The sequence below is a fragment of the Toxotes jaculatrix genome, chromosome 14 (assembly GCF_017976425.1).
Source record: "Toxotes jaculatrix isolate fToxJac2 chromosome 14, fToxJac2.pri, whole genome shotgun sequence".
In the NCBI taxonomy this organism is placed as follows: Eukaryota; Metazoa; Chordata; class Actinopteri; family Toxotidae; genus Toxotes; species Toxotes jaculatrix.
In genome coordinates, this window is record NC_054407.1 from 13,968,064 (window position 1) to 13,995,937 (window position 27,874).

Below are 27,874 nucleotides of genomic sequence, written 5' to 3' on the forward strand. Positions count from 1 at the left end.
ATTTTCCTCGTAATTGCAGGCTACAGGCCTGCACCCATCAATGGCGGGGTGATGTGTTATTCAACCGCTTCTGTCTCTCTTGAATGCACCATTTCCAGAAAAAAAAAAAAAAAAAACAACTCCTCACATCAGCACTGCAGCTCCCTCCATTCATGCCAGACACAGGCTCAAAGCTGTAGATGTCAAACACTCTGGCTTAACCTCGCTCCCACTTGTTGGTCCTATAAGTCACATCAGTGGCTCTGGGGATGTCAGAGGTGGCATCGCTCCTGTTAGACATGTTTAGTAACATCATGCTAACACCAGTCTGCCTCTGCAGGGAGCAGACAAAATAACACCTCAAGAAAAAGGGACTTAAAGGAACTTAATTACAACTGCAAGCGCTGCCGCACATGCTGGTGTTGTTAGGATGGATGCCAATTAGCAGCAGTTTGCAGTCAGCGTGGTGAAGTGCGAGTTTTTTTTTTAAAGCAACAAAACACAATTAACAGCTCCACAGAGGCCAAATCACGTGCAGGTACACTGGTAAAATTAATTAAATAAGTAAAAAAATAACAAGGGGAACAATCTAAAAAAAAAAATACAACAAACTGAATGTCAAACAGATTGGAGCTTCAGCTTCCCATTTACTGTCATGATTAATTTTTTAAAAATTAATTATTTTGTCTGTAAAGAATAGAAAATAGTAGAAGCAGTGGCCACACACATGCGAACTTTGATGAGGGGTCCCAATTAGATGCTAATGAAGACACAAACTAAAAAGGTTCAGTGGTTAACAAGTGCTGCTGCCTGGTTTATGACATAATATAATCCACATTTGTAGCAGTGTTTGCAGGCGTGAGGAGTGAAAGCTGTTCTCTGTTTGGTCTACCTGTTTGCGACAAGATTATTTAGAAGGCGAGCGTCTGTGTCTGAGTCTCTGGCTGGAGCCGTGCAGAGCTCAATATGTGCTGTGTTTATCATGTGTTGAGCATGAGTGTCATCTGCAGAGCTCACAGGCGCGTGTTGCAGCTGAAGCTCTCCTCCTGAGGAGTGTTGAACGTCACTGTGGGCTGTGGGAGCTGTTCACGCCTTCCTATCGCCACTTCCCAGGTCCCTACCTGCCCGTTTGCCTGTGACACACATTTACACATTTTATTTATTTATTTTACTTTATCGTAAGCCTTTAACCGCCGCAGTCAGGAGCCTCTTCTTTCTTAGCTGCTTTGGGAGCAAATCTGCTTAAGGATATCTGTCAAGTCATGCACGTGCTCAGAGTTATGTTCAGGCAACACGTTTCCTGCTAGTTGAAAGACTCACCTGCCCTAAAAACAAATTTCATTTCAGGCCTCTCATGTGTTGCTCTCACAGTTGATGAGATCTGCTATATGTTTTAGTTTTGGATGTGGAGGTGGTTAGGTGGGGGCTATCACTTTTAATATGGATCAGCAGCTTTGGTGTGAGCAGGCTTGATTGGAGCTGCTTACCAGAGCCCGTCACACGCCATATGTTTGGCCAGTTGCATGGAGACTGTCACCACTGCCCTCACCTCCCTCAGCCCCAACCATTTTAACTGGTTTCACCGGCTTACAATGGCTTTAGCATCTGTGCAGTAAATTTAGGCCATAGCTGTTTGCTCGTCTGCCCGGTGGTTTAAACCGGACAACCCAAGCTGTGACTCTTAGTTGTGCTGGTTTGCTGCTGCTGTGACACCATCTCTGCATGTACATGATGAGGCTGAGGTCCAGGAGTAGAGAAAGAAGGGAGAGACAAAGGGAGGACGAGGTAGGAAAAAGTTTTTGTTTTTTTGTTTTTTTTTAACAATTTATATATCTCCATTTGGGATAAAGCATTCATTTTGACACAGAGGCTACAGCTGTGTGTCAGTATTTTTGCCATGTGATGCATACTGTGAGTTTGAGCTTTTCATTTAGATGCAATCAGAATGTTTTGCTGAAAAACGGGAAGTAAACATTGACTGTTGTTGTTGGACCAGATGCGCACAAACGTTGACAAAGCAGAGCTTATTTTCTACGTTCATGCTAATTTAGTCTAATCTTTCTTGCAGGTGAAACTTGAGGAGAGTGAAATGATTCCAAAGTCAGGAAAGTCTCCAGCAGACTCACGGAAAAGTGTCGGCATTCATGAGTTCGCAGCACTTGCCAGATCCTCCTTAAATGGTAACAGTCTTTTTATGCTACGATTGAACTTCATGAATTCCTTTGAGTTACAACTTCAGACTCTGACCTCCACCTCTCTGTCTTTCTGCATCCAGGTATCTCACAGGCAGTGAGGGACCATGTGACAAAGCCCACCTCCCTGGCTCAGGGCCGGGTCGCCCACCTCATAGAGTGGAAAGGTTGGCCCAAACCTGTGGACCCTCCACCGGCTGCCCACTCCCACTTCAGCTCCTACTGCCATCTGACCGAAGGAGAGAAGGAGGCCCGGTTTGCTGCAGGTATTTATTTCTGTGACCTTTACTGTCCCTCAGCCAAGGACATGTTCCCTGTCCAGTTTTTACAGTTTTGAAATACTCTGTGGTGAGACGCAAGTGCAGTGTAACTAGCTGGTGTCTGTATTTCGCTTGTCTGTTTTGTTTGGGCATGTACATCCTCTTATTTAGCTTGGTTTAGCTCCAGCATCATCTCCTGGCTGGCTCCCACCTTCTGTCATGCACCTAATCCCCTAAAACTCCTGCATGTCAGCGGTCGGCCCCGCCCTCAGTGCTGTCTCTTGGGTGACGGCTTGTCTTGGCAGCAGATGGCGGCCTATTAGACACTCTCCCGAAACACTTCACTGCCCACCAATGGTACAGCAGCTCCTGTTGTTTTGCTGTGACTCATCCTCTCTGGCGCCCGTGACATCGGCGTGGTTTGATCAAGAGAGAGGGGGGGGGGGGGGGGGGGGGGGTTGTGGGGTACGCAGTGAGTGTACATCATGTACATTCTAAAAAAATTCCTCACCCCTTGATCAACACTGACATAAAGACGTTTTGTTGCTTTTTCAATTTCAAAAAAGCTTGTGACTCGAGCTGAAATGCTCAGTTAACAAAATCATCATGATCAGTGTTAATATGTGAGTGAGTATTCACTGCTTTTCTGTATTTTATATCATTGTAAACGGAATATGTTTGCATTTTTGACAGCTGGTTAGACAAAATGAGCAATTTGAAGATGTAGTCTTGGGCTCTGGTTTTATAGATTAAACCACAGGAAAATAAAAGGCAGATTATAAAGCCTTACCTCTGAGTCACTCTGGCACAACAGTTTCTTTCTTAAAATGACTGAAAATGATACAGGAGGAAAATGTATGATACATAAAATGTTCTGTAAAAACTGGCAATAAGGAAACAAATTAACTCCCAGAAAGAGAGGTATTAAGGCAGGTAGGCAGCTCCAGCCTCGTTTAATATAGATAAGGATATAAACCACCGGAACAGTCAGATTTCCCCCGTCTCACTTTGTTAGATTCATTCAGTGATTTTCGTCCCATTTAATGAGTCATAAGACAAATCTGAGGCATCACGAGAGGATTAGCAGGATATAAAAGCAGAAAGAAACATATTTTTTCCACATGATTTGTGCTTATTTCTTCAGATTTTCCTGTAATCTTTGCCTTTGACAAAATTAAGTGATTTATGTACATACATTTAATGGTACAAGTGTCTTCATAACCATGTTTCTGTGATGTTTACGTGAGAAGTTATTAGTCATTAAATAGAGGAGCGTAAAGTCAGGCAGAGACATTTGGGAAACCACTGCATTAATTTATCGGACCTGTGTTCCTGTCAGGAGTGGCTGAGCAGTTTGCCATCGCTGAGGCTAAGCTGCGTGCCTGGGCGTCTATGGATGATGACGATGAGGAAGACTCCAACGACGAAGACTCCCACAACAACGGACAGACTCTCACCTTCTCCAGCCAGAGTTCAGGTATCCACAGACTCCTCAGTTTGGTTCATTTCATCTCATTTCACTCATCGTCTTCATTTTGTGCATCATCACTGACAAAACGCCCTCATCTTCCCACCCACTTCCCCAATAATCCATCCATTCCCAGGTGTTCTGACTCTTTGCTCCTCCCTCAGACACCGCCACATCCAATCCTATCACCGCAGCGCCAGGCCAGCCTGAGGTTGACGCCAGTGAGGCGCCGCCCTCCGGCAGCCCCTTGGGCTCCAGCAGCAGCAGCGGCAGCCTGCCCTGTGGTAGGCCTGCATCTCACAATGACCCACATTCATCCCAGACAAATTCACCTACTTTAGCAAGCGACTGCATGAGTCCATTCCTGGAGGAAGAGGAGGAGAGGCTGGGTGGTCATGAGGAGCAGGTGGCTCCTTTGCGGGACCAGCGGAGTGAGGTCTGTGTCCACCACAAGCCTGAGTGGAGGCCTCGGGGCAGGAGCAGCAGGTTTGACTCCTGCTACTCCACCTCTCACTCCGAATCTCCAGGAGAGGAGGATGAGGAGGACGAGGAAGAGGAAGGCAGCGTGTTTCATGAGGTTTCGGGTGTGGCACTGCAGCCGGAGGAGCTTCTTCTCTGACCGGGCTTCTTCTGGAGTGGCCTCGTTCGATGAGGAGGAGGAGGAGAGGGATGAAGTAGAGGAGAAGAGGGAGGAAAAAGAGTATTTGATGTGATGTGTTGTCCATCTTTATGTCTCTTTGAGTCTGTGTTGATTCTGGATATGACATAATCAATTCTGCTTTCACTGTAAACCTCTCTCCTCCTCCTCCTCCTCTCCTTTCCTTCCTCTGATCATCTTTCCTCCACTCGCTGCCTTCTGCCTCTCATCCTCCAGGCCTTTCATGTACTGATCTCACTCATACCGTTTATTGCTGCTGTAAACAGTATACGTGTTGGAGAGTTCAACCAGAATGTAAAGCTGTTGTTCAAACTGAGTTTTGTACATTTTTTTGTGAAGAGTCATGTGTTGCTATTGCATTGGTTTTCTATGGATATTTTGTAGTGTTGTTTTATTCTGGGTCATGCTGTGTCATGTGGGTCGGGCTATGTTTGATACTAAATGTCTGAATGTCCTGCATATATAAATAGGATTTTTTTTTTGGAAAGAAAATTGTTTGTCCTTCCCACCCCCCTGCCCCCCACAAACACAAACTAAACACATGAGGAAGAAACAATTTCTCAGCTAATCTTCTAAAGGTGTTTTTCTTTCAATTTAATCATTCACTCATGTACAAAAACAATTTCATGTTCTCTGAAAAATAACAATGGCTGTTGGATTTCAAATGCATAATTCTTCTATGTACAGAGCATGTACGTAGATCTCATCCGTGTATTTTCATATGTACAAAGCATATACAGGCCAGTGCCATATAAAGGGAGATACTACAGACTTATTGCTTAACTAGATACGCTGCAAATTAGCTTATACACTCTCTACATTTAACTCCTTATACATTATCTTATATGGCGAGCACTACTTCACATTCTATATGCAAACAAAAAGTTAAGACGCTAATAAATCGTTGCACAAATGTTTACACAGACAAAAATGAGCCCGAGCTGGTGTGCCGCGGTGATATCACATAAGATTGAAATATGGCTCAAAATCGTTGCATGAAGCTAAAATACTTACACCCATTTGAAGGTCGTAACAAGGACTCACACACACACACTTTGCTCTACGACAGTTTTTAGACTTGTGGGTTGTCGCTGTGCTTCATACAGGAGTTACATTTCTCAACATTGCATTGGAGGCCAGGCTGGGTTACATGTACTCTGTCGTAAAGATATGTGTAACATATCACGGTGTAAATATCTACAGGCCGCATACAGTACGTGTGTGCATATAGGTGTGTGTGTGTGTGTGTGTGTGTACCTCTGCTCTGCTCTGCACATCAGCCAGCATCTTCCTGTCACTCGGAGCTTCAGTGTTGTTCCTTTATCATTAAACTGTGAATTCACATAGGAGAAAACATAGGGGCAGTTCAACCGACGAGACTGACGGTCTCGACTCACTGAATCAGCCACTATAAAGCCAAACAAGGCTACATGTGCAGAAAATTAATTCATGGTAATTACAATGTGCTTCATCATTATTTGGAGCCCTGTACTAAGCCTGGTGGACCTTTGGAAGCTGCCTTTGTTGTCATGTGAACAGATCCCAGCTGATAGTGGATTTTTGTGGGGTCTGATATGGATACCTGTTGTGTATAGTGTTGTAAATGATGGGGTCTGGACAAACGAATGACAATACTGTTGCCATTAAATCACCGTATACTGCATTATTACTGTATAAGAACATATAACCAACACCAGCATGTCTTAATATTATTAGCCAGCAATTCTGTGTCAACAGCTCTCTGATGCATTAGTCCCGTGCTAGTGAATAGGTAGTTGTTTGAATTCATACCATGTGCTCATCAGAATAATTTTCCATGTCTTTGTTCTTCTGTGCTTTCTTCTCTATTGTTTGCTCCTTTTATGTGTCACCCTCCATTATTTGCATGTGACTTATTTCTCTCCTTGTAATGTTTGGAGTCACGTTTACAGGATGTTTGTTTGGCAAGAAGACTCAAATGATGTTTCAGAGTCTGGACCAGATTTGAGCATGGCATGGGAGGTGTCAAAAAGTCTCTCAAACACACGCACGCACGCACGCACACACAGACACACACACACATTTAGAAGACAAAGCTGGGAATATTCTGTATTTCTTATTGTCATCAGATCCCATGAATAGTCCAAGATAGTATTTTTCTGCGTAACTAAAGCCTGATATAGTTTCTTCTGCACCATAGAGCCTGATTGTTATCAAAAACCCAACAAAACAGTGTGTTGCACTGGTTGACATGACTCCATTACAACAAACATGGGCACTGTAGTTTATTTCAATTAAATCCCACAAACATGGTCACTCTTTGCACTAAAAACTTACTAGAACGCCAAATCTGCATCTCAAATTAGTCCCTTGAGTCCCGTGACATTAGTTTGCATTTTTTAAAGGTGAGCCACATCGTTGCACTGGGTGACTTGATCCTTCATCACAATGGATTTGGGCAATATCCCATATACAAAGCCAAGTCAGTACCCACTACAAAAGAAAATGTATATAAGTCCACAGCTGGAAACAGTGCCCAACAAATTCACTAGAAACCTACAGTGCTCAGCTGATGTAGGGATTTTTTAGAAAAAAATGAAACTATATTGACAAAATAATCTCACCTAAAGGTCCATTTAGTAGCTGTCCACAAGCTTTCAATTATACCACAGTCTGCTTAAGCTGCCATGAAACTGAATTTCAGAGGTAGTTCTTGACCTTGCTAACAGCCAACATGGGCGAGATGTCCATAAAATTCTCAGTGAAACTGAGATCTGAAAATCTACAGTTAAATGATAACTGAGCAAACTCATAGTATCTTATGATGAAGATCATGTGATAGGATTGAAATCTCCAAAACAGCTACTATGATGACTGTTCTGCTGAGGACTGTTCCCAAGGTCAAGAGTGAACAGTCAGACTCAGTTAAGCCACATATTTGTTACTCCACCAATTTATCATTACACCCCTACAAGACTGTCAAACTCATCAAGGACAGTTTAAAAGAAAAAGGATCAAAGTTGATGCAGCAGAATAAGAGATGTTGTCTTTGTTATTCCACCCATTCTTCCTTGTCAAAACATGGCACCTACATTACCCACAATGCAACTGGACCGCCCACAGTTTGGCCAGAGATTCAGGTGTGTTACGCTAGTAGCATCTAACGTAGCCTTGAGCTGCTAGCCTCAAGCAGAAATGAGGAGCAGGGTTACAGGTAAAGCCACTTCTTTCCAATTCCACACCCTCAGATTGTTTTCATTTTAAAACAGCTGATCCTGACTCAAGAGACATCATGATGTGTAAAATCAGTGGAGCTGATTCGTGTCTTCAGTAAGAATGAATGAGCTTGGGGATGAGCCACAGACAGGACAGGGCTGTCAGAAAGTGTTAGAGGACTGACAGACCCATTGTTACTTTTGGTCTTTTCACAGGATTTGTTGACAGTTATAAAAAAATATAGAATAAAACCAGATTTTTCCTTTAAACAGGCATCTGCACAGTTTGAAACACAATACTAAATGTCACATCTACTCACACTCACTCTCGCTCGCTCTCTCACACCACAACAATAGAAACTCAGGTATCTAGGCTGGACTTGGAGGTGAGTGTGACCTCTACAAATGTAAGAAACGTCAGCGTTCATGAGGCGACAGTATGGATTGGATCATTCTGAATGATCCTCAGTGTGGGCGGGGCAACCCTCTCCCTCAGGTTCTGATTGGTCCTTGTTCAGAGATGGACTGCCCTGCTCTTGCTCTGTTTCGTCCGGCTCCGGCGTTTGGGTCGGGGGGTCATAGTCACAGGCCAGCTCTGATTCCTCAGTGTGGGAGGGGCTGCAGTCAAAAGTAAACTCTGATTGGTCCGCAGAGAACGAGGGGCTTTCCTGGAGCACCAGCTCCGACGACTCATTTGTGATGTCACCGGGGCTGGTTTCAAACTGCAAACTGGTTTGGTCTGAGAAGTTGACGGGGATCTCTTTGTACTGGAGATCAGGCTGCTCCTCCACGTCAGGAGGGTTGGGTTCCCGTGGCAATGAGAGCCCCCTGTGGCGGATGCACAGCTTATGTAGTTCAGTTACCTCGGATACGTTTGTGCTGTTCCCACTGTCACGGAAACTGGCCAGCGGAGGGCGCACTTTCACCCCGGTCACTGTCACTGAGCCCTCAATGGCCTTACGTAACTGGAAAGCCAGCAGGAAAATATGAAAGTAAGTACGGCCAGCAGAAGCATCACAAGGGGTAAAGAAAGGGAATAGAGAGAGGGTGAGGTTTAATGATGGTATACAGAAAACATTCTCTATCACGTTAACTACTGAAGAAAACACACTTGTGCACACCTCTTTGAGGGAGACCACTCCAACCAGTCGTCCCATGCTGGTCACATAGGCGTGATCCAGACCCAGTAGAGAGAAGATAGTGTGAGTCTGTGGAGGAGGAGAGATGGGTCGTGGCCTGGATACAGACTCAGAGAGGGGGGTCATTTGCATTTTGGATCAGGGTTATGTAAACTGTAATACTGGGATCAGACTGCATGATGTTTTTGCCTCTCAAGATGGTCCCTGTGTCAGACTCGGCCATCTTAGAGTAGTAAATTCTTGCTCTTGTGAGAGGAAGAGCAAGAATTGGACACTGACCATCAATCAGTTACAAGCAAACAGTGTTTTATGGTTGTTGTGACGTTTAGAGGCGATCGCAAATGAAGTGTCAGGGACCTGATAACAAAAAAAACAAAACAACAGGTGTACGTACATAATTGCAGATTCATGAATGAAATTCAGTACTGAAGGTGGGCTTCATTTTTTTCCTTCCCGGCTAGGAGAGGTTAATGTTGTACCCATGGGTATTATTATTTTGGTAAAACGCTCCCGCGCCAAGGGTCTTAGTCAAATGCTTAAGGTAATTGGTTCACTTCTTTCACTTTGCTCTGTGTTCCTATGTGTCAATGTAAAGGACAACATTGAGATAGTTGTCAAAATAGGCCTGAAAAGGAAAAAAAAAAAATCAAGCCTGAAGTTATTTTTTGTCCCCATGTCTGTCCAGTCAGAGTTTTACTGGACTGATATAGTTTAGTCTGATCCCAGCATTAGTCAAAACACCGAAACCACAGCAAGGAAATGAACCAGAAACATGTCATGTGACAACCATATTCATTTGATGCACCGTTCATGGACGTCATGTTGCCTGCAGCGTTCATGTCTGTTCTGTACATTAGGCTGTAACACCTTTATGGTTAAACTCACAATGAAACTACATTTTGAAAGAATCAAGTTTGTGTAATTTGACATATTTCCACAGGACTCAGGTAGAGGTGAGTGCTAAAATATACTATCAGAAATAAAGGTCGATTTCATTTCACAGTGCGTTCAAGGCTGTTTGTCGATATTTTACCTTGTGCAGAGATGTTTGCTCCACCAGCTGGAAGGGCGCAGGATCAATCTTGCAGTTCTTGAAATCCACCGATTCATCGAGCTGCTGTTCCTCCCACTCTGCAATCTGAGGTGAGAAGGATGACGAGACACTGAAGACTTCTAAACTGTGAACTGGAAAACTCCATTTTCTCTGTTTTCTCTGTGTTTGTGTAGGTCTCACCTCTGATGGAGTCATACAATCTTCCACTTCAGCAGAGTCCTAAAAGAATAAAAAAAAAAAAAAAAAAAACAATGAGTAAGACATACACTGTCCCTACAAATACACAAAGTGAGACTGTACACAGAACAGAACACCACTGGACATTACACTGGGAGCAATCAGAAGGGATGACCTGTTTGTGTCTGCATAGTATGTAAAATACACGACTGTAAACCAATTAAACATTTTATATCTTATGTCTAATAGTGTCTAAGGTAAAGGCGATGGAGAGGGTTGGTTTATTGGTCAAACAGTGCACCCAGTGCCTAGAAAAATCATACTGACATCACCAATAACTTTAAGAATCAACCACCTTAAAATAAAAACACAAAAATTCCCCACAACACGCAACCGCACACAGAATAAGCATTAACAGCAGTTTAGAGTGAAAGCTGATGAAACCTGTGGTTTAACACTAATGATTAAACCTTTGCCACTTAAGAAAATGCCCCACCTCTCTCTCTTTCTCTCTCACACACACACACACTTTCTCTCGCTCTCTCTGCAAAGCCACTCTAATGCTTTGGTTGGTGCACCACAAATATTTTGGTCCAGCACTCACTACGTGCGTGTCGCAAGGCAACGGTTACTAAGCAACAGTCTCTAGGCGGCAGACAATCTTACCGCCATGGAGATCCTCACTCGTTTGGGCTTGGGCTTTCTTTTTTCAGGAGGAGCCGGCCCAGCCGGGCTCTTCCAGTCGGGGAGAGAAGGCATCAACACAGCACAACATTAACACAGCATCAGTGAAACTGGACAGTTTTACCCCGTTATCATGGTGCCACGGCAACATTGGATCGCAGTCTGACTTCTGCTGGGAGAAGTCTCTGTGATGTGAGCACAATGTTGCTGAAAGGGTATAATTACTATACCACAGATGAAGGTGAGGGCACAAACTCGGTACAAGAAACCCAATGTTAATACAACATTGGATGATAGATTCACTGCCAGAGTAAAGGGTTTTAAACATCATACATTAAAGCATTTTTGTTAAGTAATTTGGGCCCTTAAGTTTTCCCTTAAATACAGCCTTAAGTTGCCTTATTTTATTCTGCAATGTCTGACAACTTGTTTCAGCTGCCACTGCACATGAGCTACTTCAGTTTTAGTGTTTTGGGGTTGTCGGTGCTGGCTCACTTTCACACTGTCATGACTTACTGGGACACTTGACTAGAACAGAGTCATTAGCAATGTAATTAATGACACCTGTGCTTTTCTGCTGTGGAAAAAAAACCTCAGCAAGAAAGACTTGTGTCATTTGTGTCTACAAATTCTGCAGGTTTGGTTAAGTATGACTTGGATTTTTCATTTGCACAACAAAAAGTAATGATAAACATGCTGTTCAAAATACCAATTACAATTTCCAAGAGTGACATTCTCAAGTGACTTGTTCTGTCCGAGTAACAGTGTAAAATTCAGTTTTCAGTTCACAATGGTAAAAGACAGAGAAAGAGGAAATTTCTAAAATTTTCTGAAGGTGGAATAGGTTTGGCTTTTTTGCTTCATAAATTAAATTAATTTAAACAGTTCACTGATTGTAAAATTACTGCCACTGGAATAACCAATAAGTCAACCAGTCATTTCAGCTCTACTTAAGTAGTTTCACGCTTCTAAAGACAACAACCACTGTACTATATGATATAAGCTGAGTAAAATATTCAAAACCAAGAATCCAGGCTTTTTTGTGGCTGCACTGTTTTATCATGATGTAATATTCTTGATCTCCTGTGCCACGCTATCCACATTTCCCAAAAACACAGCCTGACATATTTAGTATCTTTGGAAATAAAAAAAATAAATAACTTTTGTGGGTTTGAATGTTTGGCTGCACAGCATGAGTTTACATTGACTGACCCACCAGTGCATCAACTTTAGCCAAAAATGCTAAAATGTAGGATGTTCAAAAACATTTGACTGGCAGTGAATGTGTTGTGTAGTGAGGGGGCAATGACTCAACAGAAGATTTTAAACTAAAACGCTACGACCACATCATGAGATCTCACAGGAAAACCCTGCTGCCTTGTAGGTGGATTCTGCCTGTCAGCAGCAGCAGCAGCAGCAGCAGGAGCAGGAGAAAGAGGAGGAGGACGGCAAATGCGTGGACTCAGAGAGAGCACACACACCCTTGCATACAATACGTGTCACACTCTTACAGCACACTTGGACCCATGCATTTTATTTGGTATCCTTCTCTGTTTCTCACTCTTGTGCTCACCTCCAGCAGCTCTTTGTCTTGGTCAGCGCATGACAGGGTCTGAGAGCCTCGGAGAGAAAACAACAATCAGTTTTTATTAAATTAGGATTTCAATTCTGACCTTTTTAAAATTTGTGTGTTCTTTGTATCCCACATCAGTGTTCCTCTGTGTGTCCTACTATGTGTAAGGTACATACTATTCGGCGTCTCTGTGTCGCTGATGGCAGACACAGTTTTCAAGGCAGATTTCAGAGGAAGCTGAACATTGGAAACCACTGGACCGAAGGAGGAAGACTCCTCTGTGGAGATCTACATGGAAAATATATTAACAGAAGAAGCCAGACACAAGCGCACACACACGCACGCACGCACGCACGCACGCACGCACGCACGCACGCACGCACGCACGCACGCACGCACGCACGCACGCACGCACGCACGCACGCACGCACACACACACACACACAGATAACACAGAAAAGACAAATACGAGCACATGCACGTAAACAAACAGGACAGCACAGGTAAGGGCACAGACGACAGAGACATAGAAGACATGTATTAATGTAAAAGTAGAAACAAAGGACATTCATACAGTTTGTAAACACTTACCACAACAGCTGTCCATAAAACTCCATCTGTGCCTTTACCTACTGCTACATGCTTCACACATGCTGTGTCTGATCCACTTTTAGTCTACTGCTACAACCCAACCCAAGCCAGACTTCGCCCCAGCCCAGCCCTGGCGCCCCCGGACGCCTCACACCTGTTGGGTGCTCACCAGGAAGCGGACCCCTTGGCGAGCGCTGGTCGAGGCGTTGATGTGGGTGTGGGCGCAAGGTGAGCTGGGGGTGCTGTCGGTGGTCAGACTAGGAAGGTGATCGTGGGTACCGTTGTCCTGGGCCAGCTGGCGGAGGTACTCCAGCCTCCGCTGGCGGCCCAGCTGAAGAGAGAGCAGAGACTGGAGCTGCAATCGCTCTATGGAGCCCAACAGGATCATGGAGTCTGAAGGAGAAAGAATGACAGAAAATATGTTAAGGATAAAGAAAATCACACAAAACTGACAAAGGAGACATAAAATTATCAAAGTGGTAGCAAAAATGTACATTTTAATAAGGAAATTTTTTAAAAAGGAGATTTTTCATTTGTAGTATTGACATAAATTTTGGTATAGTGACCAAAACACTACTTTCTTTGATAGCTAAATTTGAAATCTAAATATATATTTTTATAAAACCAGCTGCATACAGTACATCTATTGTGTATGCACATACCTCTGGATTCAACCAGCGCCAGTGTTTTGAGCTGACCAGTCAGCAGCATCTCCTGCAGGTCTCGATAGGAAGAGTTAAGAGTGATGTAGCGCACATCCCTGACCATGATGTCCTCCACACGGATATTATACTTCCTGAGACATGGAGGGAGCGGAGAAGATAGGGGTTAAGTGATGAGAAGGGGGAGCAGGGAGAATTGAGGGAAGGAAATGAAAGACAAGGTAGAAAGATGAGGAAGTTCAGGAAAGAAGAACAAATGAGGGCAGAGATTCACTGGGAAGAAAATAAAGAAACACGGAACAAGTCTGTCCTAAGCATTCAAGCAAACAAGTCTGTAGAACAAGCAGGGACATCGATTAAACACGCTGACTCACTCGTGATGTCCCATGCCCAGCTCTGGCAGATAAGGAAGTTTCTTGATGCGGATGATGGAGTCGTACAGAGATGGTTGGAGTGCCTGGGCCACGGCATTGGCCAGGATGACGGCGATCATCACAGGCAGGATGTGGGAGATCTGACCGGTCAGCTCAAACACTATGACCGCCGTGGACACGGTGTGGGTGACTGCTCCAGACAACGCTGCAGCGCCTGTGTAGGAAGGAGGGAAGTGAATTAAAGAGAAATCATTTTCTGTGTCTAGTCTCTTTACAGCCATTCACATTCAGTTAATAGAGGAGGATTTAGCGTGTGATCAATCATGTTTTCGACAGGAATTAAAAATTAGACTGTATATTATGTAATGCTAAATGTGAAAAATAATTGCGTGCTATTAATCAGAGAAGAGTTTACTGCAAGATGGCAAATCCAAACAGGATTTCCCGTGGGATGTCATTCTAATTCATAACATTTAACGCCATCCTGTCACTAACCAGTGAGTCACGACCGTGACAAATTTGTATTGAACGGTTTTCTATTTTACTTCGGTCCAAAATGTAATGTTCAACTTAAGTGGAATCAATTTTCATCAGTCACATTCTATAAGCTGGTATGAAGTGATATAAATGGCTGCCACTTTGCAGCCGCAGCAGCGATTTCAATCATGCCAGAGAGAGGAAGAGTGATTGAAAAAATTGTTATCAAGGCAAATTAGATACAAAATGGTGAATTAAAGAACAGTGTAAATAAGAAAAAAAAAAAAAAAAGATTTAGAGCAACTCACCAACTACAGCATAACCGCCAGGAACTATGGGATACACACTGCCGTCAGCATGTATGCCGTCAGGAAACATGGCTGCCATGATCTCTCCAACAAGTCTGCCAAATGCTGCACCTGTTGATCACACACAGCAAGGTGTTATTTTAAGGCATTCTTACAGCTGCAGGCGAAACCAGCAGAAAAGTAGACTTTATTCACCAATAAGGAAAACTGGCATGAAGGCCCCACATGGAACAGGCATGGTGGTGGCCACAGCAGACATCCAGAACTGAAACAAGGAGAGACACGTTTGCTGGAGAAATCATAAACAAATCAAGTCATCATTATCAAATTCTAAATATGCCAAAGGCCTACCTTCATGATGATGAACAGGATGAGTGTGATGAAGACGTTGACCTGGGGGTGTTTCCAGGCGTGGTGGTGGCTGATGTAGTCGAACTCCTCGGCCACGCCCTGACGGCACCATGTGCGGTTGTCGAACAGCGCGACCAAAGACTCGTGCTGTGTCAGCTGACAAGTTGACACAAGGAAAAAGTTTTCTGAATGTCTGTCTGTTACATCCTCATACATGATTTAGGGCTGTCTAGGAGGCCCCAGTGGCTACAAAAGGTCAGGAGAAAAGACTTTGGTGGGATCCACCTATTCTGGAAAAAAAACTTATACACCTTCATCGACTGTGTTTAACACTGGTTGATCTGTTTTAATTATTTTATTGTTTGCATTTAATGTATTTACCCAGGACTCCCTGAAAAGGAAACAAACAAACAAACACAAGTCTTTTTTAATTGCTCACTTTGGGATATTGTTGTGCTTTAAAGTTGTGATTTCAAATGTCAAGTGAAAACAAAACCGACTGTCGACAGTCAAGTCTTTCCATAAATGAGCATCACAATCTGTAAAGAAGGAAAACTGCACTGGGAAAAAATCCTTTCAGCCCACTGGCACATTGTTTTCTTGTTATGAGAGTCTGAAAGGTTCAAAGTGAAAGTAAATGGCTTGTAATGCAGGATGACTTTGCAGTGTGGCAGGTGCACAGGAAACTTTAGCTCAAAAAACTGTGCGCTCTGCATCGCTGCCTGTAAAAGCTCAAACTACATTTCACTTTTTTTGACATTTGTTTTACTTTTCCAGTGACTGCACAGCACAACGTGTCTGCATGAACTCATTCTGAACCAGAGGCTATACTGCTTGGTTTTATTTTTGCACCCATGCTATGGAGTTGCATCGAGGAACTCGTAACATTTGTCAATTTAAGAAGCATAATACTAACACTTTGACAACAAGCAGCCGTCTTCTGTTGGTTGCATTTGTTCATGAAACAAAGAAAAAAAAATTGATTTAAATTTAACATATTTTAAGCACACCCTCTTTCTGAGATCTGTCTTAACAGTAATCATCAGAAAACATGGCATTTGGTGGTTTACGCTATCAAATATGAGGAACAAAAAAAGGACCCCTGACCTGACATCAACTCTTGCTTCATTTAAAATTATCATCAATCATTTAGCAACAATAGCGACATGCTTTCATACTGTCAGAAGAGTGCGAAAGTATATTCTCACCTGTCCAGCCATGAACTGCCCAAAGCCCGGAGGGAATGTGAGTGTGGAGACCAGCAGGGTGACGAGTGCAGGATACACCAGGCGCCTGACAGGAAGAGAGGGACTGTGGGGTCATTAATGGGTGTGCTTGTCACACTGTATGCTCACACTTGATTTCTGGGTGGTGAAGATGGAAAAGCTATAAATAGCTCTCAGTGATATGGGTGAAACTGACCCAATTTATACAAGGACTTTACCTAAATATCCCAATACCACATTGACACTGTGATGTAAGACACCAAGCCAATTTTAAACACGAGTTTAGGGGCAAATGAGCAAGGTTTTTGATCCTTCTTGGATATAATTACTGTCTGTTGAAATGTTTAATAATTAATTGGGTTTTTAAATGAACAGCTCAACATTTTGTGAAAATACACTTAATTGCTTTCTGGACGAGACTTAGATGAGAAAATTGATAACATTTTCAAATCTGTCCCTTAAATATGAAGCTGGAGCCACAAGCCGGTTAGCTTAGCTTAGCAAAAAAGACCGTCAATGGGGGAAAACAGCCTGGCAAATTTCTTATCTAATTCTCAGTAAGAAAGTTAACAAGTGCCAACTATTCCTTTCAATGTGGAAAAGGGGACAGAGAGTATATCCACCAAAGTGCAAAGGTTCTGTATAACATGAGGGATCAGATACTCACTTCCTCAGCAAGAACTTGTTTATGGTCTTCTGTTTCCTCATGCACTCTACAATCAGCCGGTTCAGGTAGACAAACAGAGCACCACCAAAACCACAGGCAATCCTGCAAACAGACAGATACCCACACCTGTTTGGTCTGATGAATGAACACAAGAGCATCCTGGGACAAAACAAAACCTGAAACAGTATCACTCCACTACTGAAATAGAGCTTCAGCTTTGCTTCACCTGGTTGAATCAGTCACTTTTCTGAGGCTCGTTAGGAGGAAGTCAACCGATGTTAATTTATTGTTTTCTCTATTAAGGCATACTGGCATTAAACAAATCAAACTTGGCAAGTAGCAATCTCAATACAGGCTCTACTTGTAATCAGCAGAGTAAAAAGTTAATTTCATGCCCCGTTCATTGAATACAAAACAGCCTTCAGATTCTCAACAGGAATGTGACTGTGGAGGGAGAGGCTGAATGAGAACTCAGATCTCCTCATTAACTCAGGCGCCAAACTGCTCTGGGATCAGTTTAATGTGCCGTCAGTGCAGAGAAACCCACTCACCCGAGGATGGCGAATGCAGGCAGCTCCTGAAGGTCAAACGGGAAGTCCAGGCGGAAACGGGTCTTAAACAGAGCAGTGATGGTCTCTGAGGAAAAAGAAGATTGTTCTCACTGTGTAGAGACTGAACAGCAACATGTTAAAGGCAGGAACGTACATAGAGTACAGTTCCATTATGAAATAGGCCTGGGTATCCAGTACAAAATAAATATACATATAATATTATATAATATAATAGAGATCTTTATTATCATTGTTTCAGACAACAGAAAATGCGCATGATGACACAGGTATAGTCACAAACACGCATAGATAAACAAACACAAAAATAATAATTGTAAAATAATTGTTTTACCTTCCTCTTGATTCCACACCGCCAACACTCTGAATATGAAGGCACTGAAGGTGGCAGCAAAGAAGCCCCTCCAGTAGTTCCTCACAGCAAAAAACGTTGACGTTACCTCAATACTGAACAGCACCCCTGCACCACAGAAGCATGCATGTTTAATGCCACACACACAAAAATGCCAGAATACTTCTTGAGCATATTATAATCACATCCTAGAAAGCATCATTATTAGGGCCGTGATTCTTTTCATTATCAGTCAATCTGGTGATTATTTTTCCAATTATTGAGTTAATCATTTTGTGTGTAAAATATTTTAGCATTTATACCAAAGAAACTGACTATCTGTTTCAGCTCTAATAATTATATTTTGGCTTGGCAACACTGAGTTGGGGTGGGGGGAGTGGGGGGGGGGGGGGGGGTTAGTACATCATCCCACAGGTCTCCACATTTACAGGCAGTTCTCTCCAATCTATATTCGTATTTTGCACACATTGAAATAAGGCAACAGTTATTTCTACCTCCCGACATGACCTGTTTTTGTTGCTTATTGTTTTTGAAAATGCTAAAAAGCTCCATGTCATGTGTATGAATCCTCTCTCTGGTCTGGTTAGTTAATGCGTAGCACATACTGTACTGTATGTCAGTATGATCTGGTCCAGCTGATCAAAATGAATGAGGCAAAGTGTCAATCATGTGCCAAAAACAAGCTCCACTTGCCTCTTGTTGTGTAGCCACAAGCATCTATTCTATTCTACTCTGCACAAACAATACAGACAAGAATCTGACAAAGTAATCATAACTCAAGGCTTTCTTGCTGGCTTTTTTGGTCTTCATTATCACAGTCTCATCGGCAGATGACGTGAGACTCTGATAAAGACTGTGTCGTGCCACTCAAAGCTCTGGGAAAAAAAGCCAATAAGAAGACCTTCAGTTAAGATTATTGGGAGGTCACCAAAACTATACAAAGACAAGCCAAAGCATGATGGCCTCTCAAAAATGAAGCAAATAATGTTGATTATCTCGTAACAACTGTTCCCAGTTCTGGGAACAGTTGGTTCTTATAACCGTTATGGCCAGACGAATGGGTCAGAGCATCTCCGAAACAGCAATTCTTCTGGGGGGTTATTTAAAAATTTTTTTGTCCTGACTGTGGCACTAACGAAAGATCACAGCATCATCTAAAACAATGGTAAACATCCTTAGACATGAATATTCATGTTCAATTTAATGTCAGTCTGGCCAGTAGTTGTTGAGATACAGTATGTTGCTCTGAATCAGAGTTAGACTGATGGACTGACCAAGACTGTCATCCTCTGCCGCTAGCGGGGTAAATATTCTCCTCATCTAATTAGCTCCCATAATTATCTACCATAATTAGATACCACTCAATCAGAGGCTGCAGTCATGTTGTCTTACCTCCAATAGGAGCAGCAAAGCAGCAGCCCACACCCACTGCACAGGCAGCCGACAGCATCTCTGTGTTCCTCAACTCGTTCTGTCCGAACAGAGTCAGATATACACACAGACAGACAGACAGACAGACAGACACACACACACACACACAAGCAAAACCATGCATTCAAGCAAACACACACACACACACTCACATCCCAAGAAGTGTACATGTACGTTCAATGCCACAAACACACAATACACAACAAACGCATTTCTCATTTAAAAAAAGCGACCAACTGTTTGTTAATGTAACAGTTTCACTGCAAACCTGCGACTGAATCTTTTCAGATTCGATGAGATTACATGTATGAGCGGTGGGCTATGGGAGGCCATAATTGAAAACCCAGGACTGAGTGTTGAAACCATGGAATGAGATGTTTGTATTGAAGCAAAGGCAACTTAGATCGATGCCTCGCTGCGACGGTTCACTGAACACAATCAAACACAGCGCAGACAAATGGAAAGGCATCAATCTATCTCATTCTCTGAAATGGGCAGCATGGATTATTAATGTTGATGGAATTGGCAACAAAGAAACTATCTGACTCATGCATTCATACCTTGCTTCCCTCAAAGGGCTCTTCCTTTAGCAGTAAAAGTGAAACAAAAAAAAGAGAAATATGTGTGAATGCCATCTGTGCAAGTGGAGAGGTTACCTTTTTTTATCCTCCTCCTCCTGGAAGACATCCAACTCATTATCCAAACCACACAAAATCAAACAAGCAGCGAACCAGCTTCAGCACACAGTCTTGATTCCACAGTGGACTGAACTAACATGTTCTCAGACTGATTATGTTTAATGGCCGTAGTCGACCCCTGGATTATTTGACTCTTTCTAACTGCGCTGACGTGTTTTTCTTCCTTCACGTCACTGCAGTCTATCTTCCTCCATTAATGATGGGGATGCTGCTGCTGTTGGTACAAAGAGGAGAGCTCTCCCAGTAGGAGACGTACAGCACACTGTCCAGTGCAGAAATAGACAGGAGCCCAGGGTGAAGTCTCACATGAGTGGAGGCGAGAGTGTGTCCTGGAGAGTGGCAGAAAGTCAAAGAAACATCAAAGACTTTTCATAGTGCAGCTGTGTTTGTGTGTGTGTGTGTGTTTTTTTTCATTTTCTTTCTTACATACCTAGGAGGACCAAAGTGCAGATCATAAAAATGGAAAAAAAAAATCCTCTGAAATTGCTAAACCCTGCCTGTCCTTGTTTCTGTCAAGCAGCTAAGACTAAGATGGCATCCACCTGTTGGGAGTCTATTGCAGCAGTTCCTTCTCTTCACTCAATTTTGACTTTTCTCTTTTTGCATTGGCTTCTCTCACAAATAAAACAACTATTTTTCATACATTTTGTATTCACTCATATATGTAGATAACTAGAACTCTATTTATATTAGGTATGTTTATTTATATCTGTAACTTCTGTGTATCTCAGTAAGGCCTGCAGAGTTGCTCTATTTGACTCTTATGTCTGCCCCCCCCCCCCCCCCCACGTACACCTTTTTGACTTTGTTTATTTTAAATTAGTTTAAGGGTTAAACGGATTCTTCTCAGATAACTGGCCAAACATTGATCATAGAAATGTGATAGAAAGGTTCCCAGGTTGATGCCCAGATTATGGATGGCTAATGAGGTGGCCATCAACCCTCAACCGCTTCAGTGGAGCTGACCAACAGGTCAGACAGGTGTACAGTGAACTGTGCACGCGTGAACAGGGTGTTTCTGAAAAGCGGAACATTGGTTAAAAAAATATGATAAAATAAAGCAGAAGATTGAGGAACAACACAAATACAGGGCTGTAGCAAGGATTTTAGAACTACTGAAGACTATTTAGTTCTTTTTTTTTAGTTATACATAATGAAATTTTGTCCAAAAAAATGAGAATAAACATTTATACAGTAATATTCCCAAGTTTTAGTAATTTTAGATTGTTATCTATCAAGGAGGCATCCAAACTGGTGCTGTTTTAAAGGCAAAGGCTTACAGACATGATCAGGGACTGCCCTCATAGCTCAGTAACTCAAAAAAGTTTGAAGCTGTGTATACAATATGTGTACATGAAAACCAGTTTAACAGTTTTAATGTGGTTCATATTCTCACCATGTAAATCCCGCCGAAAAGAGCAGCCATGAATTTGCTCAGGAGTGCGGCACACAGACTGGCAACATGAACGAAGGGTCCCTGAGAGGGAGGACGGGAGAGAGATAAGGATGTAAGCAGACAGGATATGATTGAAAGCACATTTTAGCGCAGTAGAATAGAGCATACTGTACTCACGTTCAGGGCCTTTATTCAAAACCTTTTCACGATGCAGCATGCTCAGATTCAGTTCAAACAACTTTATCACCCCACCCACCCACTCACCTAATGGGAAATGCAAGTGTTTGTAGCAGTAAATCACTTTTTTATTTTCGCAGCCATGACTGTAATGACACTATCAAGCTATCTGTCTTGTGCAATTTGTACAGCCAAGAAGACTGATAGGACGAGATGAGGAAAAAATAAACCCATCTACCTCCTTCCCTAGTGGCATCCCACTGCCCAGGGCACAGGTCAGACCGATGACTTTGGCCACAAATGTCTTAAAAGTCAGGTACTCCTTCAGGACCACCCCCCTCAGTATCGTCTTCATCTCAGGAATACCTGAACCTGCAAAATGAAAACAAAGAGATGCCAGGTGGGATGATGGAGTGGAGAGAAAAGATGAGTTGAAAGAGAGCAATTATAGAGAGAGGGATGAGAAGAATAAATGAAGAGCAAGGGGGATGGGGTGAGGGGAAAAGCTGATTGATATTCATATAGTTTTCTGTATGCACATCTCATCAGAGGTATATTTTATGGATTTTCTGCAGATGTGACCCCTAAGAAACGTACAGCACATCCTTGGAGGGCCAATTACATTATTCAAACACAGAAATGTGACCATGAATTAGAAATATGAATACATATGTTTTCGCATAAATTGTAAATAAAGTGTGAGTATGTGTGTGAGAGTGTGTGTCTGTGTATCTTACCCACAGCCTGAGGCGCCAGTATCTGCGTGAATCCAGCTGAGAAAGTGATGAGCACTACCGGGTACGTGACCCAGGCGATGTACTGCAGAAGCATGTTACTGTCCAGACCCCCATACATCCACTTCTGTGCTGCACATACACACACATAAGTAGCTTCATCACAGTATAATGCAATGGAAAACCAGCCATTTGACCAGTTCCCACATCTATCAAGATTTATCAGTTCTGAACAGATTCACCTGATTTTTCTCTTCTTGATTACCTCTTTGTACTTTTCTCCATCTCTGCCTTATTCATGAATTTTTCTCCACCTTTATCAGCCTGGTGCCTTCCTCCTCATTTATCATTTAGCTCTCTTATATTCAAATTAACCATTTTATAAAAGACAGGAGTAGGAGGAAGAAAAACTACTTGGATCTGAGGAAAATATCTACATCCACACTAAGCCAGCTACATATGAAATCTTTTTCTCTCCATTCTGGGCCTCTGTTCACTGAACTGCCCACCACATGAAAGGATATGCAACCAGTGACAAAGCTGTCGTTTTGACACTTGAAGACAGATCTTCAGGGAAACGTCCTTCAGAGTGGATAAATTTGAAAACACCCGCCTTGCATTGGATGAGCAAAACAGAGGTCAGGAACAAAAGGTCAGTTGTTCTCGACCTTTTTGGCTTGCAGCTCCTTGAAACAAAGTTATGTCTACTGGTGGCCCAGGTGGTGAGCAGTTCATTCGATAAGTAATTATTCCTCATCAGATTGATTTGTTTGTAGCAGAGCTTCCTATGTTGCTAATAATTTCACAACATGTTTAAGGCCCTATGTGATCACTCATTTCATGTCGTTATAGCTAATCACACAATATATGGTAGGTGTTGTTATTAAGCTGTATGTACGTTTATGTTGTTAGGTGACTTTGTAACCATAAAGTTTTGATTTAGTTGATGACTACACCAGTGACTTTGTATTAATATTTATATTAATATTTTACATTCTTCTACATTCATAAAATGCTCAGATGTTCATTATAAAGCATGGCTTCTTGTGAAGCACCGCTTAATGCTCGATTCTTTCACAACTTTGCTGCCTCTGTGAGAACAGTCCTATGTTCACTATCTGTCCATCTGTCTCTCTAGCTCCTCTCTCTTTCTGGCTCTCTTTCTCTTTCCTACCTTCTTGGCAGAAGGCGATGGCGTAGTCCATGACCCAGCTGACCAGAGCCATGAGCAGCCCTAAGAGAATGAGGAAGATCCAGTCCTCCCCCACCCGTGAGATCAGGAACTTCTGGCAGCGAGATGCACACACTGAGGGCACAGAGGCAAAAAGAGAGCTGAAGGAAAGCAAAAGTAAACTCTGTGAAATGAATCTTCAAGATGTGACGGGTACCACAGAGAGATGCATGTTGGTGTGAGGCTCAAAGAACCAGCAGCATCAGAGAGGAAGAAGAGGGAAGAGAAGACTATATAACGACAGAGAAGCAAAGGAATAAATGGAAGGATTTAGACAAAGGAAGACAATACAGAAGAAATGTACATTTATATATATATAGTTCTTTGAGGGATTGCCTTTGAGGGAAAGACTGTTACATGAGACTAACTTGGTGGAAACAGGAGTCTGAAAAAGTCATGATTGGGCATGAATCCTCTAATTATTTATGAGGACAAATAAAGAAGTGTGGGGAGTGGGATGGGGGGAGGTAATCAATCATCCTCCTGCTGTGTTATTAAAGGATCCAGTTTCAGATGAAAACTAAAGAAGATCAGGGACTGATGAACACAAGGAGTGGAGTGGACAAAGAGATATTCTGTATTTACCAGGTGCAAGAGAGCAGTGAAAGAACATTAATAAACTAATGGAGGTTACTCGGTGGTGAATATGATGACAGTGAGGGCATCACTTTATCTTCATCCACCTAAAACATGCGAATGCGGAGACAAAACAAAGCTGGGTCACAGTTATAAATTCTACCATTACATTATAATCTATAAGCTAGGTCAGCTAAAAGAAGCATCACTGGACTCATTTCCTCTCTCTTGTCTGCGGACACTGCCAAAGCCTGGAATTCACTTCAATATCCAGAGCAGTCATAGATGTGCCTGTCCCCAGAGAAGCTAAAAATGTGCTACTAACACATTTGCCAGATCCATATTTCATAAAAACGCTACAGTCAAGATACCGCCCTGCTTGGAACTCAGTTAGTGGCGTTCGTCATGGAGAAAACTGTCAGATATTAGAAGAAACCAACAGAGCAACAGATGTGCGGATGACGGTAAACAGGGTGACGGGAAGGAAAAAAAAGAACAGAGAGACAGGACGACATGGATCAGACAGACCATGCTACTTAAGGGATAAAGTTAGTGATATGGTATTATATTTTCTTACTGCCAACAAATTGCATGGGAAGACTAAAACCAACAATGTGCATATTCTACTAACACTGTGGGTTTTGCCTGGGTACTCAAAGCCAGAACCATAGACTCTTCTGTGCCACAGACCTCCATAACATTCTTGTTCAAAAAAAAAAAAAAAGTTTGTCTATCTGAACATTTTGCTCATAGAAAGATTGAAAAATGACAGAATGGCTCCAAACTATTTCTAGTGGTGCAGGATTCAGGTCATTGGGGTTGGGAGGATGCTGAGTCTCCCAAGGGAGGTGGGGCACAACTGTGAGAATGAGAGGGCAAGCTGCCCGGCAGCCAGGCCACCTGCTGGATGCTGCCAAGTTGCCAACAGACAACATGCACATGGAGTACACATGTGCAGAGCAACCCGTCACAGAGTGGACACTGATTTTTTTTTTAAAAAAGAGAAACATTTCACATTTAGAGATAAATCTATGTGTGCAAATTAGACTACCATGTTCTTCACGCAATCTATGATTTTTATTTCACAGTTTATTGGATGTTCCCATGTGAGAGAAGCTGGGGAAAGTCCCATTCTCACAGCCTGTCTGTTTTTATCCCTCTCTCGCTCTCTCGCTCTCTCTCTCTCACACACACACACACACTTTGTCTGGCACATGCCATACTTCCGTGTGCGTCTTGGCTTGAGCTCACATCCGCAGGCTCAGTGGCATTCACAGATGTCTTCTCCTGATCCCATAATAAAATCACACCCGAAGACAGACATTTTCTCCACCTCTGCTAGTCCTGCATCGCATCACCTGACGAGCATGATGTGACACAGTACATGATGCTGATCCATGGAGTAAATGCAGAGATCTGAGTAACGTCAGCTATGAAATCCCAGAAAGATTCACTCCGTGAGTCAAAATAAACACAGTGAGGCAGTGAATGTTTTTAGCTCTCCATCACGACAGGCAGCAGAGCCTTTAGCTGCATGTGTAGGCTGTCTTGTTCAAAGGCTGCAGCTTCAGTAACTGATCCGAACCGAGGCACAACACACTCGTAGTCCATCATCCACAGAGATGATGTTCCCACACACAGATACATGAGAGGGAAAACACTAAAACTCCCACTTCCTTCACATCTGAAGATTCTCTCTTTACACATTACCTAACTAGAGTGGATCTTGTGATGAGATAACACCAGCCGCAACAGCCGTCAACATGTTGGTGTTCTCAGCACTTTATTATTCCATCCGTACTCAGAACTCTTAGGTTGGACCATACCCATCTTCGAACTTGTGATCTCCAAAACACACGACTGCATCTTACACAGGTGTGATGCTATTGTGGTGACAAAATCTGTTCATAGACATACTATGGACTACTCAAAACCACCTCTGTGGTAGTTCCTGCTTTTGTCAGGATGACAGACACACACACACACAGACTCACAAGGTGACAACAATACCAGCCATGCTGTCGCGGTTAGTGACAAGACAAAAGCAGAGCCCGTCCAGCCTGAGCGTCTATCTAAAGACAAGTCTAAAAATACAAACACCTCTTGATCTACGAGCACACACAGCGTGCAGGCGGTGAGCACACAAATCACTCTGGCTGGCTCCTGATCTGAAAGTGATTGTTTTAAATGGCTTCCATTACAGCCAGCGAGCGAGGCTGAGCTGATATAGTGTAGCTTTCACCTATGGTGCAATCTGTCGAGCTTTAATCAGATCACTAGTCACAAGGGCAAAGAGGCAGAGACGGAGCCTGGAAAACAGCCACGCTGGCTCAATTGCGCAAGCACGTGTGAAAACAAAAAATCAGCCTCTCTCTCCCCTTTTCTGGTCTCTCTTTTTTTGTTAAGACTTTACGTAATTTCTTTTTGTATTTGAAGGGTCAGTTCAACCAAATCTGAGGGTGCTACTAAGATGTAAGATCAGTCTTCACTGTCAGTAATTTTTTCAATTAATCGACCAATAATTTAGTCCATGAAAGGGGTTTTGAGAGCCTTATTTTTTGGGGGGGGGCATTTTTGCTGAACTATGATAAATTAGTAGTCTGTTTTCAAATAATGACTGGAAAATGGCTCTAACCAAAATCACACACATACATTTAAAACCAAGTCATTCTCTCACTCTCTAGTACTTTGTAGCAAGGAAGATAATTTGAATCTTATTTTAGCAGGTTTTACGATATCTAGTTTTTTATAAGGACTATTACAATTGGCTTTTGTTTTTTAATTTAATTAATTTGGGTGAACTGAACCTTTTAGAAATGCACTGCTACACTGTTGATGTGAAAAATAACTCCTTTAATGTCAGTGGCCTGCATAAATGATGATTAAATTAAGCATAGATACACACACACACACTCACAGTCCTTCACTCTATTATTGTTGAGTCCATTAGTCTGAAGTGAAGCTCTCCTCTGGTGCCACTCCCTTATCGGCAGTCATCTGGGAGGACTAGACATAAAATAATCTGACAGTTCAGATCAGAGTTCTGCTCACACAAACAAAAATACACTCAGAGCAAAGCAAGCATCTCTACACACACACAGATGTGGACACGGCGGGCCACTGGCAGCCAGCAGAGGGGGCTGTCTTTGTCTGACATTGAGACAGCCCTGTTGGCTGGAGGTCATTGCTCAGATCAGTCACATTTAATCGTGTTCACATCCTCTCTTGCTCCCTTGTGTCAGGTAGCCGCTCTTCTGTACTTTAGGAAGTCAATGTTTTCACACAACTTTCACGCCTGTTGGAGCGCTGAAATCTGCTGCACAAGGCTGCTACAGGGCTACCCACACACACACACACACACACACACGCCCCACCAGATCCACTTTGTTTATGCACATTAAACACTGCTCTGGTCTGACCTTCAGGACATGTCTGTGGACACACTAGCTTCACCATACAAGCACACTCTGAAGAAGATTTGGGGCTTGTTATGTGATCACTACTTACACTGGCACTTTGCACAGGGGTCTTTCTCATACTCCAGCAGATCTGCAGCACGACTACGAACGCTGGTGTTCCTCCGCAGTCCTCCGCCATCCCGCACTCCTCCATCCCGTAGGCGGGCTGCTTCCTCCTTGGCATACACACCCAGCTCCTGGGTGTACCGCCCATACAT

The 27,874-nt window shown here is 42.9% G+C and overlaps 2 protein-coding genes across 2 annotated transcripts; one reads left to right on the forward strand and one right to left on the reverse strand.

The window, feature by feature from the left end:
• Window positions 1-1,701: 1,701 nt before the first annotated feature.
• fam131a (family with sequence similarity 131 member A) lies at window positions 1,702-4,967 on the forward strand. The gene is given in 6 exon segments (XM_041055027.1): window positions 1,702-1,764; window positions 2,048-2,159; window positions 2,255-2,437; window positions 3,771-3,908; window positions 4,064-4,479; window positions 4,481-4,967. Coding segments are annotated over 6 exon segments (1,044 nt in total). The 3' UTR covers window positions 4,613-4,967.
• A 3,222-nt stretch (window positions 4,968-8,189) lies between these two features.
• On the reverse strand, window positions 8,190-27,874 carry clcn2a (chloride channel, voltage-sensitive 2a). Its single transcript, XM_041055026.1, has 24 exons — window positions 27,706-27,874; window positions 23,566-23,697; window positions 22,395-22,523; window positions 21,896-22,029; window positions 21,481-21,561; window positions 19,947-19,970; window positions 19,348-19,426; window positions 17,938-18,063; window positions 17,586-17,670; window positions 17,035-17,136; window positions 16,350-16,434; window positions 15,142-15,297; window positions 14,986-15,055; window positions 14,791-14,901; window positions 14,006-14,219; window positions 13,632-13,765; window positions 13,139-13,362; window positions 12,555-12,666; window positions 12,379-12,425; window positions 10,788-10,856; window positions 10,125-10,163; window positions 9,924-10,028; window positions 8,873-8,959; window positions 8,190-8,716 (listed from the first exon to the last, which is right to left on the reverse strand). Exons 1-24 carry the CDS (start codon window positions 27,872-27,874, stop codon window positions 8,201-8,203), a joined length of 3,030 nt encoding a protein of 1,009 aa, XP_040910960.1. The 3' UTR covers window positions 8,190-8,200.